The 18,067-nt window shown below is 44.8% G+C and overlaps 1 protein-coding gene across 3 annotated transcripts in view; it reads right to left on the reverse strand.

Moving 5' to 3' along the window:
- Nucleotides 1–18,067, reverse strand: part of ARHGAP26 (Rho GTPase activating protein 26) — a 443,705-nt gene that overhangs the window by 328,305 nt on the left and 97,333 nt on the right. For all 3 annotated transcript variants that reach the window (XM_044225350.1, XM_044225370.1, XM_044225360.1), the window contains exons 2-4: nt 10,244–10,339; nt 8,610–8,671; nt 3,547–3,618 (exon numbers count right to left, since the gene is read on the reverse strand). In XM_044225350.1, coding sequence (XP_044081285.1) covers nt 3,547–3,618; nt 8,610–8,671; nt 10,244–10,339 — 230 coding nt within the window. The remainder of the gene's footprint in view (nt 1–3,546; nt 3,619–8,609; nt 8,672–10,243; nt 10,340–18,067) is intronic.

Genomic DNA, 18,067 nt, shown 5'->3' on the forward strand with positions numbered 1-18,067 from the left:
AGAACCCTGTGCTGCAAGAGCCAAGCCGGCCAGAGGTGAAAAAAGGCCAGTGAACATGAGTCACCAGCATTCTGTGACTTTCTGGCAACTTGAGCTGCCACATTCCGTGTTCAAGAGGACAGCCAGAGCTAACGAGAAAGGGAAGCAGTTTCTGTCCTGGAAAACAGCAACAAGACCTCTGAGGATAACTCTACTAAGATAATGGTCTTAAGTTGAGAGGGTAGTCTTAGTGAGTTTAAATTCTATTCTCTACTCAGATATAAGATGGTGCTTGCCTTCCAGGGAATCCACTGTGGTCGCCTAAATGGATGAAGGACAGAATTAGGATTCTGGAAATGATTCCCAATTCTACATGGATCAATTCTAAACAAATCCCTGCCCCTCTTCAGAACTGGATTCTCTCATCTATTAAACTGAGGAGGACTCCAGGAGGTAACTGGTCAGGTTCCTTCCTTTTTCAGCTCAGAGAGTGTTTAACAAAGAATAAAAACACCTCCCCCCTCACAGGCTTATTAGGATAAAATGAGATAAGCCACAGACCACTCTTAGCAGAGGGCCCATCACACAGAAAATGCACAATAAAATTCAGTATTGATGATGATGATGGCAGTAGTGATGACGGCAGCTATCGCGGTGACAGTGGTCAAGAGGCCCATCATCTGAATGTGCCTCCTCCTTACTGAGAACACCACTTCCTTCCCATGCCTAGGGTCCCATGAGAGAAGCCTGCATAGCACATACCACAATTTGAAATAATGCTTATTTACATCTTTTTGTTTCATGTCGTTCTCCTCAGCCATACCAGGAGCACAGTACATCTTCACTTGTTCTCCACCATAAACCAGTGTGTAGTGTGGTGCCAGGCACAAAGCAGGCACTCACTTATCTTTTTTAAATGAATGAACTGTATGTATTGAATCTAACAGCTAACATAAAAAGCCTATATGACAAGCACTGTTCTAAGCACTGTATGTGCATTTACTCATATCTTTTTCATAAGAACTCTACAAGGTAAATATTATCGGTGTCCTCATCCTACAGATCAGGAAACAGGTACAGAGAAGTTCAGCTACTCCCCAAGCTGGCATGCCAATGCAACAAATGAGGTTAGGGCCCCCCTTCACCATAAACTTCTCCTTTCACTGGAGAGCCCGGCTCTCTAAATGCACCTCGCCTGGAGGAAAAACAAATTCTCCCAAACTCAGAATTCTGAACCCAGGGTCACATTTATGCCCAGCTCCAGGGCTGTGCCCTACCACAGGGCAGCTATGCTAGCACCAGAATGCCCACGGGTCCTCCTCCCTGGCTGCCTTCACACCCAACACTAACTTCTGCTTCTTGCAAGTAGCAACAGGTTGTTATAGCAACTGAAGCCACACCAGAGGGGTAGGAAGGGTAATTTTAGCACAGGCAGAGTTCAGAAACTTCTACTTGGCCGCTCAAGAGCCCTGGCTGGCTCTTAGGTATTCTTTAGTCTGCTGCCTAGACTGTCTGGTGAAGAGTCTGTTTCTTTGCTTTCTCTTAAATGTATACAATACTAGGATATAAATGTGTCATGTAGAGGGAAGGGGGGAACAAGTACAGAGAAAAAAGGAAATGACACAGGAAGGAGGAGGAAAAATCATCTCCAACATCATCACACTATTCAAGAGGAATGAGAGATCAGAGTATATATGAGAGGCAACACGTTTTGATGAGTGATGGTTTTTTTTTTTTTTATTTGACAGAGAGAGATCACAGTAGGCAGAGAGGCAGGCAGAGAGAGGGGAAGGGAAGCAGGCCCACCGCTGAGCAGAGAGCCCGACGCGGGACTCGATCCCAGGACCCCGAGATCATGACCCGGCCGAAGGCAGCAACTTAACCCACTGAGCCACCCAGGCGCCCCAATGAGTGATGGTTTTATTCAAATTCTTTCATTATTCTACTTCTCACCTTCTACAGCCCTACCCCCACCCCATACCCAGAAGAGTAACTGCTCCTATCGTTACAATCACTGGTATTACCCAAAATGAGGCCACTCAGACTCCTGCTTCACCTCCGTGGCAACTGTGGGAATGCCCAAAACCAGGGACTGAGGGAACAGGGCAGAATAAGAAGCATCCATGCTCAGAGGCAGGAGCAAAGTCCTCTCTTGCAAAGAGGACTCGATAAGGAGGTCTGTCTGCTCCACTGCGGCCTCTAAGCTTTTCAGCATCCCCAGAGCCTCTGCCATATGTTATCATGAGTAGGAAGCACAGGTCCCAAGGCCACTAAGGGGAAGGCCTGATTACTGGGCCTACAAATATGAGAACTTGGGGAGGGACACTCATGGCAAATTCAAAGTCTTGAACAAACTCTTTATGGAACAAGACTCCCTTTTAATTTTACATTCCTTAATCTCTGATACAAAACCCATGAGCTTTAATTTCTTCATAAATGTAAAGTGTACAATTAGTAGAAAGTGCTACAGAACTGGAAGAAAAATCTTTGCTGTGGTCCATCCTTCAAACTACAGTCAACCATCCCTCTGAAGAATGTTCACTGAACAGCACATCATTTTTTCAGACCCTAACCGCATTCATTTTCAGAAGCTCATGTGCTTAGGTGGGGACGTGGGGTTGGGAGACAGATCCCACTTCATTACATTGCAGTTACCTATTCCCCACCTATTGGCATCTACCTCTCAAGGCCATTTCACAGAGGAGTGAAATTACACGTCAGAGTGATGTTGCCCAAAACCACCTGCAGGTGGCGCACAGGACTGCGGCTGAAGAACTCAGGGTTCCAGAAAAAGAAGAAGAGTATCTGGTAAATCCTTCTGCTTTCACTGATCCCAGTGCAAACACCTTCTCTGCAGTTGGCCTCTAACACCCTACTACTACCAGTCAAACCAGCTAGGGTTACCTATGATTTCTCACAGCACAGGGGAATCCTGGAGAATTCATCTTTCAAAAAGGAACAAGATTCCCTTTGCACCGTTCTCAGAGAAATTTCAGCTGCAAACCAGCCACATTTCAGCTGCATTTCATACCATTTCATACCACCTGGTCAGTGGTAACAAACCAGGACATAGAAGTTGAAGCAGTCCTGTTTTTTGACCTGCACCATGTGGAATTGGTACTTTTAAATTGTTTGCCAATGTTTTTTTAAACCAGGACATTTCAAAGAAAACTCTGCCGTTTCACTTTCTCTTGAAAAATTTCAAGATCTGGCAACAAAGGGCACATTTTCACTCAGCAAAAATGAGCTCACAACAGGGTCGCGAGGCCCTCAGGGCCCATTTTGCAACTCCCTAGTCTAGGCTCTGAGCCCTGGACTCTGCCGTAAGTACAACTCCACCTTGTCCAAGCACAGAGGTATCTGCTAACACAAGGAGGCGTGGTTTCTACCTTTGCACAATTTATGAACTAGCAAAAAACAATTAGGTAACAAAATACTAGAATGACTGCTCTGGGATTGACCAAGAAGTCTTACTTTAGACACTTGTGAGTAACTGATGAACCACTATATAAAATCCAAAAACAAGGCTGCCCTAAAATCCAAGAGCAAGGTTTGCATAATTCTCACCTTGGCAGCCCCAATCTGCTCCTTCCGAAACTTCTCCAAGGGAGTGATGAGCACCTCGCTGGCATTCTCAATCTGGTGAGGAAAAACAGGGCAGGGGAATGGGGTAGACACATACACATAAAAGCAAATATCAGTTAAGAATTCTAGCAGTTTTGGCACAAAATGCCTCTCACTTTAAAATCCGAGTAAGCAGGGCGCCTGGGTGGCTCAGTCAGTTAAGTATCTCTTTTTTTTTTTTTTAAGCTTTTATTTAATTTGACAGAGAGAGATCACAAGTAGGCAGAGAGGCAGCCAGAGACAGAAGGGGAAGCATCTCCCCACTGAGCAGAAAGCCTGATATGGTGCTTGATCCCAGGACCCTGGGATCATGACCTGAACCAAAGGCAGAGGCTTAACCCACTAAGCCAACCAGGCACCCCATCATCTGACTCTTGATTTAAGGTCAGGTCATGATCTTGGGGCCCAGTGGCATTAGGTTCTGTACTCAGTGGGGAGTCTCCTTGAGGATTCTCTCCCTCTCTCTCTGGCCCCTCCCCTACCATGCTCTCAAGCTCTCTAAAACAAATCTCTTTTTTTAAACTGAGTAAGCAATACTGTTGCACGTGTCAATTGTTCACAATACTTGAACAGAAAGCATGTCAGATCAAACTCATCATCTCAAAACATGGAATTCTTCCTGTGTGTGACTGATTCCTTAAAAATGAGTACCTTTTGGGGCACCTGGGTGGTTCACTCAGTTAAGCATCTGCCTTTAGCTCAAGTCATGACCCTAGGGTCCTGGGATTGAGCCCCATATTGGACTCCCTGCTCAGTGGAGAGTCTGCTTCTTCCTTTCCCTCTGCCCTTTCCCCAATCATTCTCTATCTCAAATAAATAAAATCTTTTTTTAAAAAAATGAGTACCTCTGGGGCACCTGGGTGGCTCAGCTAGTTAAATGTCAGCCTTTGGCTCAGCTCATGATCCCGGGGACCTGGGATCAAGCCCCACAGTCTGTTTCTCCCTCTCCCTCTAACCCTCCTCACTGCTTGTGCTCTTGCTCACTTACTCACTCTAATGAATAAATTAAAAATCTTAACAATAATAAAAACAAGTATTTGAAAAACGTAAGCAACCATGTAAAGGTAGAAGGGAACTGGTGACAGGGTAGGATCTAAATTTCAGCTTCAGGTATATCTTATGAATGCCCATTCACCCAAGCTATATTTAGGTAGATAGATATATTTTAGGCAGATCAACACTGAGTCTAGATTAAGAGCAAGATACACCTTTGGACATGGGGTGGCATGAAAACCTTCCAAGTCTGACTTTGTGTATTCCTACCAGTACAAGAATCAGGACATCTGCGCCTCCAGACCACTGGCTACCTCTCAACCTCCCCCAACACTCACTCCATCAGATCCTAGATGCCAACCATACCATTGCCCCCATGCACCTCAAATGCACAAAACTAGTCTTATTTCCAGGTTTTTGCATTTAGACATTCCCTCACATGCTTGATCCCCAAATGCTCTCATGAACGACTCATTTATTATTCTAACTGAGGTACTGGCTTAAAGGACACCACTTTAAGAAGGCCTTCCATGATCACCCACATATTCCAAAGAAACTTCTCACCAGGCCGCCAAGTGTTTTCTTCAGAAGATGTAGGCCAGATAAAGTTTTCTAATTTACCACTCTGCAAACACACACACATACCACTACCTCATAAATGTTCACTTGCCTACCATTTCCCCCCAAACACAGAAGAGTGCTGAAACAAAGAAGCACTCAAATATTTTTCAATGACTACAGGAGTGAATGAATTATTTCTTGACTAGCTGCCAACTGTGTGACCAGAGGCAAAGTACTTAACCTCTCTGGGCTCTAATTTCCTAATCTGCAAAATGAGTAGGCTGGATTGTTCCAGCTCTAAGAATCTATGGTCTATTCTAAGGCAGTAAAATATTTTACAATCTTTCCTTTTAAATCATTCACTGCTCACTTGTCACTCAATTAATTATTTCAGGAATCTTGATACAACAAAGCATTATTTTTCTAAATCACATGCATATACATCACAATGAAACCAACAGAGTAAATGCCAGAAGCCAAAGATGGACACGGCCAAGAACTAACTGAGCAATGGGAGGAATAAAAGGTGGCAGGTCTCCAAATTTATTGCCATTTGCTTTTTTCTCAATTTTGAATCTAGGAAGAGAGCATTTTAACATGAGAGTTGCAATGTTTAACTTGTATGATTTTTATTATTATTTGATGTTGCTTAATGGGCTCACTTGTTTAAAACTTCCACAAATCAAGGGTAAGTCTTCAAAGCTCAGAGTGGTATGCTGAGCCCCTAAGCCACTAATTTTCACCCTAAGCTGCATGTCAGGCTCACCTGGGAAGCTTCTAAAAACCTCAATGTCCAGGCTACACTTCAAACCAATAAAATCAGAATCTCTGTGCTTCATCCTAGGAATCAGAATACTTTAAACTTCACAAGTTGTTTCAATGGGCATCCATGATTGAGAATCTAGCCTTAAGGAGATGCTAAATACACAAAAGCAGTACCTACCTCACCTGGGAACCAGGATGCCCAAGACCCTGTCCCAGTCCTTCTACTGCTTGCTATTTGCCTTCACCAGACCTCAGTTTTCCCATGTGGCCAATGAAAGACTACAGACAGTGAGAAACAAGGTTGTTCTGGGTCTAAGATTCTAGGACTGTATAATTTCCACCAGTTGCAAGCACTACACTGATGCTGGGAACAGAAGCCCACTCTATGCTCTTCAAGAACACAAGACAGACAGATGCAATGATTATCAGACACAATGTGGTAAATGGAGAATCAGAGACATGAGCTGGATACTAAGAAAATACAAAGCATGGCCAAATACCCCAGGGAGTCAGAGAAGTCTTCCCAAAAATGTGTGGCTTTTCAAAGCTGAGCTCAGCTGATGAGGTACGGAAGGGGCTTGCAACGGCTAGATACTCAGACGCACACAGCAGAAACTCAGTTCACTGACATTAATAATAAAATTGCAGAGGCAAACTGAAGAGTATAATCCAGTCATTGTTCTCTTACCATAGGCCACAGCAATCTGTCCAGTATTCAGCTTGATTTGCTTACCACACCCCCCACCCACAAATACTGACTCCGCCAAGAATCAGACTCCAAAGAGTCACTTCCCTTTCTCAGGCAGTAGCACATGCACAAACACACAAGCTTCCCCCTGCCTCCACCCACCACCAACCCTGCTGCAGCCACCAGCCTCCGGATTCTGGTTCAAGTGCCCAAAAATGAGCAATCAAGGAAAACAGAGAGACACTATTTCTGTCTCTCAGTGCAGGGCAGAAGGTGAGAGCTTCTGCTCTATTGAGAATTTCAACGAAATTTCCCCATTCTTTGGTCTAACACAAATTTGGGTTTGAATCCAGACTGCGACTGTTTTTAACTATGTGATCTTGGGCATGTTAATCATTCTAAACCTCAAGATCTTTATCTAGACACTGGGATGCTATAGGTACCACCTCACAGAGTCATCACGTGGGTTAAAATTTACAATGTATGCATACATAATGTCTTGGTCAAGACTACGGACTGAGCAGCATCTCCTGAAAATTTATAAGGGGAAGCCCTAACCTCTATCAATTAAACAAAGAGACTCTAATGGTCTAACAGCCTATGTAAGCCAACCAAAACCCAAGGCTATAAATCCCTCAAGGTTAAGAAATGGAAACAACTAGGCTTTCCCAAATAAGGCAATAGCCTGAGATATAGCCCATCATGTAATTTCCTTGCTACTTCCATATGTTCTATATAAAAGTATTTGCTCTATAGTTCTGTCAGTAGAGCTTTCCTAAATATTTCTAGTTTGGTACTATCTAATATGAACCAATTTTTGTTCAAATAAAATCTTACAAAATATGATATGCCTCATATTATCCTTTAATACCCTAAGCGTAACACTATCTGGAGATGAAGCCTTTGGAAGGTAATTAGGTCATCAGGGTAGAATCCTCACAATGGGATTAAAGCCATTCTAAGCAAAGACTGAAGAGCCATTCCATCCCCTTTCCCTCCCATTTACGGACACAGTAAGAAGGGGGCCATGTGCAAGCCAGGAAAAGTGTCCTCACCAGGAACCAAATCAGTTGGTTCCTTAATCTTGGACTACCCAGTCTCCACAACTTTGAGAAATCGGTATTTGCTGTGGAAGCCATCCAGCCCACGGCATTCTGTTATGGCAGTCCATGCAGATTAAGATAGTGGACTTAGTCTCAAATGATCAGTTTTAGCATGGGAAGAGCGGGAAAATCTTCATTGATAGACTCCTCCTAGGCCTCAGTAGCACTGCTAGCTTAGGGGCAAGCCTTCCAGGGACAAACCAGCATGCAGCCAGCAGGGGGATTTCAAATCAGGCTTCATTCTTGATATCTCAGCAATAAGAAGAGGATGCAAAAGAACTTATAGATGCGGAATTCCTCATCTGTTGATGTTGAGTCACATCAGAATGAGTATACAGGAGGTATCTCTTAAGAACCTGGAGATCAGCATTTGATTCTTGATTTTGCACAGTGCCTCCCTTGAAGAACCTCTTATAAATGTCATCATTTACTCCGTGCCCATACACTACATACTGGGTGCATACTAGAGGGCAGGCACTGGGTTAGGCATTTCGGAATAAAAAGTGAAGGAGTGCCCTTCAAAAGTTCTTGCATAAGTTTAGCAAAATGAGGAAAGCAGGGAGCAGAGTGTGACACCTTCATTTCCACTCTTCCTGTAGGGAATTGGAGACCCCCAGAAGTTAATTAATTCAAAAGATCCACCCGTAAGTCATACCTTATGGGTGCACCTTACAGTGAATCTTTGGGAGGTCAACAACGTGGTTCTAACATTATCCACACTAATCCCTTAACATTTGCGAAATGTTTCTAACCCTGCAAAGATGAGAAGATGAGGCTTTCTCAAGAGCTCAAAACACTCAAGTGGTGGAGGCTGGACTCAAACCCAGTTCTTCTGACAACAAATCTCTTGACACGATCACACTATATGGGAGCAAAAGCAGCCCAGCCATACTCACCATCCGTATCCGTTCATCTTCAAGATTCCTGAGGACAGTGGCAAACTCCTGCAAAGACCTTGCTGGAAAAGAGAAAGTACCATGAAAGGGACATAGAGAAATGGGCCTTTGGGAGCCTCTCCAGGTATAGCTATTATGTTGTGGACTGAAATCCCTCGGCACATGCAGAATCCTAAAGTCAATTGCTTCCCAAGGCTCCCCTTATCTTTTAATCATTAACCATTCAGGATGACCCCCCAAATGCAGGTTAATTTCACCTGGAACTCTAGCTGGGAAAGGATTTCCTTCAAAGACCTGCCTGTTCCTGAGACTACCCAGGGCTGATGAGGTACTGGCCAGCTTCCAGACTACAGACTAAAAAGGGCAGAGTTCTGCGTAGGAGTTGAAGGATTTCCTGCCCAGGATCTGACCTCTTCAACTTTGGTTGTGGGACTGAGTCAGAAATCAACTTTCCTCTGATACCACAACTGAACCAATATAGCTTGCAATGCAAGCCACATCTCTGGCTTCTCCTTGGATTCTTCTTCCTGAGTCCACAAGCCACTTGTGAACATAATACACTATAAAAATGCAGCATGGTGGTCAGACGTGGAGAGTCCTCAATAGAATAATTCCCAAAGGCAAAGGGCAGTAAGTGCAATAGCCCTGAGAATATTCAGGACATATACGAAATGTTGGGAGCTCCAGAAGTTACTATAGTGATGCATTTTCATTGCTCTCAGCTATCTCCCAGAGGCCTTCCCTCAATCCCAGATCCGGGTACTCTATGTGACAAGAGGAATTCAATAAGCATTTGACAACCTTTTCAATCCTTGCTCACCCATGAAGCTAACCAAGATGCCCAATGTAAGAAGAGTCAAGGGCAATGACTAGACCCTGCCAGAGACAGGTGTCTTGACACTGCAAATCCTCTGTGTTCAGCACCGCCTGCAAAACACAGGAGGTAAAAGAAAAGCAGAAAAGAGAACCAGTACAGCAATCAACAGTAAACCCTCCCTCAGCCTCTGGTTAAAGAAAGGGGGAGGAGAGCTGGACAGCAAGCTCCTCTGTCCATCTGAAGGCAGTGGCAGCTATGGAGCTCCATACCACAACTGCCAGACCTGAATGTGGCGACAGCGGATCAGAGTCTCCAATTTTCAAAGAGATGGAAAACCAGAACTTCACACAAAGTTGATTTATATGTCAATTCAATTTTAAGAAATGAGTGCCAAAGAAAACATGGTTGTATTCTGATTTCAGCCCACAAACTATCATTTGCAACCTTGTAATTCTTTCCTTATCTACCTGTCTTCTGGTCTTGCTCTAAGTTCTATAGTACCAGGGCAAAGAAAAGTCCCAAAAACAGCCAGAAGCAAAACATTACAGGAGGGTGGAGAGAAGAACCCCATTGCAAACCTTCAAGCTGCCTCCTACAGGCCCCAAGGTGAGAAAAGTGGTCTCAGAACTCTGAGGAGAAGCCCAGAATAGCCCCCTGGCCCCTGACCCTCCCTACACTCTGCTCCCTCCACTGTTGGTGTGGACTTCTTAATTTATGACACTTAGATACTTCCTATCACAGGAAAAAGGCTCAGTAAGAACAATGACAGTTATGAAGAACAGTGGCTCATCTTATCAGACACATGGTTATGACTTACCTATACACATTTCATCATCTGTTTCTGCATCTCCTATGCACTGAAATTTAAATTCATTTAAGGAATCAGCAAATTTCCTCTTCGCCAAAGACAAACCTAGCAAGAAAAAGAGTAAAAAACATGAATTACTGACGTAAATTGATTTTCACATTTGCTGAATGTTTTAGTCCTTCTACTAATGTAGCAGCTAGATTTGGTCTTGAGGCTATTTCAGACACAACGTAAATTCAAAATACTGAACAGCTGTTTCTAACATGAAATTCTTACTGGCTTGAAAAATTACTATTTCTGTTACTTTGCTTTAACCATTCCAGTCCCAGTTCTAATTCCTCACGCCACATACTGAGTCCTGTCACATCCATTGGTCACAGGGGGGAATCCAGGAAGAATTGGGGGTCAGAGCAGCCTGCCACCGACCTCCCCTGTGGTCCGGCAGTGGGTAGGGAGTGGGAAGAAAGAACATGGAAGGGGCGCCTGGGTGGCTCAGTGGGTTAAGCCGCTGCCTTCGGCTCAGGTCATGATCTCAGGGTCCTGGGATCGAGTCCCACATCGGGCTCTCTGCTCAGCAGGGAGCCTGCTTCCTCCTCTCTCTCTCTGCCTGCCTCTCTGCCTACTTGTAATCTCTCTCTGTCAAATAAATAAATAAAATCTTTAAAAAAAAAAAAAAAAAAGAAAGAAAGAACATGGAAGTGCCCCATTCCCATGGCACAGGAGCTCCTGGACTCCTCATTCTGCCTCAAGCGCACGTGAGACCGAATTCTCACAACCCTCTCAGCTCCCCCGCATGAGGATGGTGGCCAGCCAGCATGACAAATTCCCATCTGAACCATTTCCCTGGGCCATTGCATTCCCCACTGCCACAAGAACAAAGCCCTGGCACTGTTCTGAGTTGGGGTAAAAACACACCCCACATATGTTATCTATAAAGAAAGCTCTTAGAAACCCTTGTCAAATCTAAAAAATAAGCTTTCATTTAAGGCAGTATTAAAAGCCAATGATCCCTCCTGAACCCTCAGCTTCTGTTAAGGGTATAAAACCACCCAGGTACCTTTAAGTGGCCTGACAGACACAGCTGCTTGGTACAAATGTGCTTAACTTAATTCCATGAGCAGCCTTCCTGCAGATTAGGCTAATCATTCAAATTACCCTCATAGATGTTTCCCTTATTGAAGGGGAAATGGTATTATGTCCAAATTCCCAGAGGAGGGAAATAGGAGGCATAACTGGCAACATGCACTGGCTTTAATGAGATATAGGGAGGAGGTTGGGAGGATTCTGGCTTCACAGATCGACATAATCTAATGGAACAAAAGTATCCATGGGCTTCAGCTCTTCTCCTTTCTCGTTCCCAGATGTGCTCCTTAAAGTGGGGGGTCATTTTTTTTCCACCTTTTGGTTTTGTTTGTTTCCTCTCTGTGTACCCGGCAATGCATCATGCTCAGTGCATGCTGAATAATGTGTGTGGAGGGCAGTATACAAATTTGACCACCGGTGTGCAGCTCGCCAATCCCAGAGCTTACTCAAGCAGTAGGGACCAGTGAAAGAGCCCGGCTAAGCAGTCCTGCTGTTCTCAGGTCTGGGGCTCAGGCTCACCACACAGACAGCAGGGGCTCCTGCTCGAAAACCACCCTCCTGTGGGCTTGGATGACATGAATCCCAAGATAGCATGGCTTATGCAAGGCCCTCTGCTCTGCACCAAAAGAGGAAGACACTTGAAGTAAAGAAGGAGAATCCAGGAGCCACCAGCCAATACTCTCTAATCTCTCCCTGGTTCAGTCACTTTAATGCAATGGGCCTAGGCAAAAAGTCCAAAGATCCTGGCAGAGAAGTCAGCATCTCCTAAAACTGGCTGACTCAAGCTGAAGATATCCCTAAGAATACCAGGAGTGACATTCCCTGGCAAGTCAAGAAAGAAACAGATTCATCTCCAAGTCAGAACACTGTGAGGAGGAAAGAGAGGAGGCCATGGGCAGGCAGGATAAAATAAAGGAAGAATCACCTTTCAGAGTGGAAGACAAAGCCCCCAAGAAGGCCAAAAAGTATCAGGTATAGAATGTGGGCATGGCTGTGCTCGGTCTCACTGGAGTTAGAATGTTCTGATCAGAAATCACAAAGAAAGGCTTGAGCCAAGAGTAAGACTAGAGTTGCTTCTCTCTCCATCTAACAATCCTCTGTTAGATTGTGCCTCCTCCACAGGCAAGAAGGACTCAAGCTGGACAACCATCTCCACACAGTGGAAGAAAGGTGAAACTTAAGGCAGGCTTGGGAAACCTCCCAACAGGATAATCCTGTACAACAGGGTCTTTGTGAGGCCTTTTCATAGGAGGACCCATTTCACCTGGAGCAGAGACTGTTAGCTTATGACCAGAAAGTAACCTTATTTCGTTGTTGAGTGACACACAGCACACCCCACCACAAAATAAACCTGAGAAGTCATGTGGGCCCCACAAAGCTAATAAAGAGGCCTTGCCCCCTGACAAAAGAATTAAGTAATGAGTGCTAGTCTGGAGTCCATGCTGGGTTATAGGTCAGTGAGTACAGCTAGATAGACTAAAAATCCCAATTACTGATATCTGGAAAGGAAATCACCATGGGCTTGAATGGCTCATGCCTGAGAGAGAAATCTTGGTAAAGGTGTAGGAGGACAACAGGTATTTTGCTCGTTCAGCATCCACTCCCCAGTTTTTGGAACAGCAGCTCAAGCTTGTTTTATTCTATTTTTTTAAAAGATTTTATTTATTTACTTAGCAGAGAGCAAGCACAAGCAGGGGAGGAGGCAGGCAGAGGGAGAAGCATGCTCCCCACTGAGCAAGGAGCCTGATGTGGGACTTGATCCCAGGACCCAGGGATCATGACCTGAGCCAAAAGCAAATGTTTAATTGCCTGAGCCACCCAGGCATCCCTCAAGCTTGCTTTGAAGAACCTCCGCTTTTATATTTGCCTTGCCTCTGGTTGTAGGCTGGTCAGCCCCTTTCCTAGCCCCTTGCCCTCACCCCAACCTCACCTGGCTCCTGGGTTCAAATTTTAGCTCCACCATTTCCTAGAAGTGTAACTTCACCTAGGTTAGGCCTAACTTCTTATTCGCCTCACCTGACATAAGTTGTCAGCCCCACCTAGGTCATCAGATTGTCGGGAGACCCAGGGAGACACACTACACAAGCGCTCTGTACACTGTCAGCTTCAGGTCTAGGCAAGGCTGGGCTCTTCTTCCCTAATGTGTGAATCCTGCAATGACGAAGCCAGAGAAGATAAGCAGGACTACCTATGCTGAGAACTCAGCTAAATAGAGGAGTGACAAGAGAGCACACAGCTCAAACGTGGGGATCTAAGACTCTATCAGCCTCTGCAGCCTCTGTAGCATGTGGATACACCATGCTGCCTCACCCTGTTAAGATAAAACCCTCTCTGTTACTTGGGACAATGACGAAGACACCAAAAAGAACATCTAAAACACACGGATTCTTGTCTACTTCAACCCAAAATGACCGGTAGAATCTTATGTTGACGATCAACTCTGCCACGCAGCTATAGGGAGATTTCTTTCTGGAGCTTTCACTGTGACCCAACAGGAATCTAACATGCACACGCCAGTGAGAGGAGTACAGAAAACAGAGAGGCTGGTACTGGTGCTGAGTGCATGCCAAGCTTCACGACACCCTGCTTGTATAACCCCACTGTCTCATGTTCAGTACAAGACAGAGCAAGGCGCCAAAAATCAATGATATTTACTATGCAGAAACATCTGTTGCTAGAAAGGCAGAATGCCGGCCAGAGCAGACAGGAGTCGTAACTGGCAGCTTCTGGGGAGGCCAAGTATTTGCCTTACAGAATTAAGTCACCTCTGCCTCTGGGTGAGGAGACCAGGCAGCTAAGCGACACAGAAGCAGCTAGAAGTCTAGGCATTGAGGGACCACTCTCAAAGGTGTCTCTGACTGGGGAACAGAGGGAAATGCCCTTCTCTTCCTGCGGATGCCCACGCTCTGCCCCCGGATACTCATCACACAGAGTGCTAAGAGAATTTAACCTAAATACCAATTCTTCTTTCAGTAAAAGAAAGTTGATACCTTTTTTTTTTAAAGATTTTATTTATTTATTTGACAGAGAGAGATCACAAGCAGGCAGAGAGGCAGGCAGAGAGAGAGGAGGAAGCAGGCTCCCTGCTGAGCAGAGAGCCCGATGCGGGCCTCGATCCCAGGACCCTGAGATCATGACCTGAGCCGAAGGCAGCGGCTTAACCCACTGAGCCACCCAGGCGCCCCTTTTTAAGTTAGGCTCTACCTTAGGTTACACAAGTTTTACCTCAGTACCACAAGTCAAGCCATTCCCATTTTCTTTTGGGGGGAAATTTAATATCTATGTGCACACACAAACACCATGCTGAAAGATTCAAGGTAACCTCACTATGACATTTATTTCACGCATCTCTTACCTTTCTTCAGAACTGTATATAACTATCCATAAACTTTTTTTACTCCTTGGTCACATCTCCTGGATTTAGAAACTGATTACAGTTAATGACGTCCAACTGCCAAGGTAAGTATTTGTGACAAGAATGGCCTGTTGGCTGCTTAAAGCACAAACACTGAAGTCCTCAATCCTAGCTAATCCTTCCCTTCTCTGAAAGTCAATTACATTTACTCTCTGTGCCTGATCACCTTGTATTTGGAATGACTCCAGAACCATGCATGAGTGGTTGGTTCCCTGGCATAACACATAGCAAGTGCCTGAGACAGGCCCAGACGAGGTGGCCCTCAAGACATGTTGTACTGATCTGACTGGGCAGAGCCACAGATGTTGGCTTACAGGTGGAACATCTGAGATGGCACAATAAGAGGACCCACAGTGGCGGCTGGAACATGGACATGAGTCCCCAAGACTGCAGCTTGGCCGCAACTCCCATTCTCAGGTAAACTTACCACTCTCTAAATCACACTCTCTCTCCTCTCCTATGCTCTCAAAAAACAGCCAACCAAGGACCTCTTCCTGCATCCCCAGATTGGCAAAGGGGGCCACCATCTGTCCTGCCACACAAGTCAAAGTCACACACCCTCGTATCACCCCTGGTAGCACGGTATCCTTCCCAAGTGTGTCTGTCTTGCCTCCTAAGCATCTCAGTTCTATTCACTTGTCCCTATCACCATCAGCAACCCCTAAACCAAATGCCCCCATTTGCCTGGGTAACTGCAACTGCCTCTGCTCTGGTCCCCGAAACCCACTTTTGTTCTTTCAATCAGTTCTCCCCTCAGTCATGTCAGCTCCAATAGTGAATTCTGCAAAGGGCTTCCAGAGTTCTAAAAACCAAGATCAAAGTCCCTCCCAAAGTCTGAGAGGCCCTGCAGGGCCTAGGCCCCCAACTCCCTTTCCATGTTCTGCTAGCTCCTTGAACATCCTGCTCATCCTGCAGTCCTTAGAAGTTTAGTCCACTAAAAAGCCTACTCTGACTTCTGTAACCAGGCCAACTCCTACCCTCCCCTCACTCTAAGTCCTATGCACCTCTTTTTTTGTGTGTGTACCTCCTTCTTCATAGCAATTTTATATTGTTCAGGTGGTAATTCTATTAGTACCTCCCCAACTAGTAAATTCCTGAAGGGTGAGAACTGTGTCTCTTCACACTCACCACTTCGTCCTCACAAGCTAGCACATAACCTGACTGAGAGTAGAAGTCACAGAAAGCACAAAGTGGGAGGGGAAGCTGGGCTCTTTACTAGCTCCCTGCACTCATCAAAGGTGAAATTCCCGATTACATAATTAATTTTGGGAAAAAAAAGTTAATTAGATATATATTAGGAGGAATTTCAAACTTAGGTAAGTCTGGCTGAAGCTGGTATATATAGGAATATGTTTTCTGTTAACATAAAACCACCTCCCCTAATGTTGTCTGTTGAGGAAGATTCCCACAGAGCTGTGGCAAGAGCCACCAGGAGGCATATGGAGTAAAACCTTCTCTATAACCAAGAGACCAGGAGAAATGGGCTATAAACATGTCTGGTGGGGCGCCTGGGTGGCTCAGTGGGTTAAAGCCTATGCCTTCAGCTCTGGTCATGATCCCAGCATCCTGGAATCAAGCCCAGAGCCACCAGGCTCTCTGCTCAGGAGGGAGCCTGCTTCCCTTCCTCTCTCTCTCTACCTGCCTCTCTGCCTACTTGTGACCTCTGTCAAATAAATAAATAAAATCTTTTTAAAAAAATGTCTGGTGTTGGCCACAACCATGTGTGCCCTTTCAGCCCCAGGCTGTCCCCAAGCCAGGAGCTAAAATAGACAAAGGTAGAGTTCCAGAGACACTTCTCTTTTTGCCCATACCTGGGCCAGCTGAAAATATATCCTATCAGAAACCATGCTTGGGGACAGGCATTTCCCAGTCTGCAAGTGGCATTTTAAACCTATGCCACTGCTTAACTGTAAGAAAGCAAGTGTTGTTCCTTTGTTCACTCTACAGCCTGAAACCCTGCACTTTTTCAGGAGCAGAAAGAGACAGTGTTCAAATGTGACAGTCAAACAAAATACCCCCACAGCATTCATCTAGTTTCTCTGATGCAGTCTTACCTATGGCCACTAGGTGGCGATGGACTGTATCAGGGAAAGGTGGCTAATAACCCAAAGAGAAATGACAAAGCCAGCCTCAAATGTAGTGCTGGGCACAGACCATGTCCTGATGATGAACACACCCAGCCGAGAAGGGAAATGTCCAGTGGGCAATCAATCGGCAATGGAGAGAGGGGCCCTGGCATCCATGGGGAAGAAATGCCCTAATACATTAGAGCGTTCTTGTTCATCTTAACAATTCAAGCCTGAGATACGGAGAGAAAGGGTTGGAGGGGTGAAGTCACTGCCAGCACATCTCTTACATTCTTTCAGATCTGGTGGGAGCAGACTCAGAAGACCATTCGTGTCACCCGAGGATGATATGCCCACCAGGCACATCAACCACCACATCATGAGCGTCCTGATTATACATCCATGTGCTTTTCCTGAGGCCATTTCCCTAAAATTCTATTTCCTAAATGAGGCCATAGCCAACACAGACTCTGGAGAATTTGTTTCCAACCAGAGCACTAAGGCTAACGAAATTTTCCGAGTTGATTTTTAAAATGAAATTCAATAGAAGAAAGGGGCGCTTCACCCTTTTCCAGATAAGGTTTCTAATACTATTTACATGGAAACATTCTTCAAGAATAATATGGGAGACCCAAACTCATCTTTGGCTACATCAAAATAAGTGTAAACACATTTTGCATTCATTTATGGGGTACTTATTATGTACTTTATTTTTATATAATTATGTATGTTATTTATGGGGTACTTTATTATGTACTTATTATGAGTACTTTAACTCATATTGTCCTCACAATCATCCTATGAATAGGAATTATCATTCCTATTTTGCAGATGGGGAAACAGATTCAGAGATTAAATAATATGCCATGGTCACATAGCTAATGAATGGTAATATAAGAAACCTGGTCTCTGTGACTCCAAAACTCTCAACTACTATACTCCATGGCCTAACCTACTCAAATATTTGAGACTCCTCTATCAATGTACTCAGAAATCAAAGAACTATACATACACATTCCATATCCTTTAGGAGGATGTAAGTTAGAAGGATCTCATCTGGGTACAGTAAGTGCTTCCTTACCTGTGATTTCAGTTGCCTGCCATGCTCCTCAGTTTATAAGCAGATGACTCTCCTTCTGCCTTAATGTCAGAAGGTCAGTAGTAACCTAATGCTATGTCACAATGCCTACGTCATTCACTTCATGTCATCTCATCACGTGGGCATTTTATCATCTCACATCATCACAAGAAGGGTGAGGACACTAAGAT

The sequence above is a fragment of the Neovison vison genome, chromosome 1, assembly GCF_020171115.1.
Source record: "Neovison vison isolate M4711 chromosome 1, ASM_NN_V1, whole genome shotgun sequence".
Lineage (NCBI taxonomy): Eukaryota > Metazoa > Chordata > Mammalia > Carnivora > Mustelidae > Neogale > Neogale vison.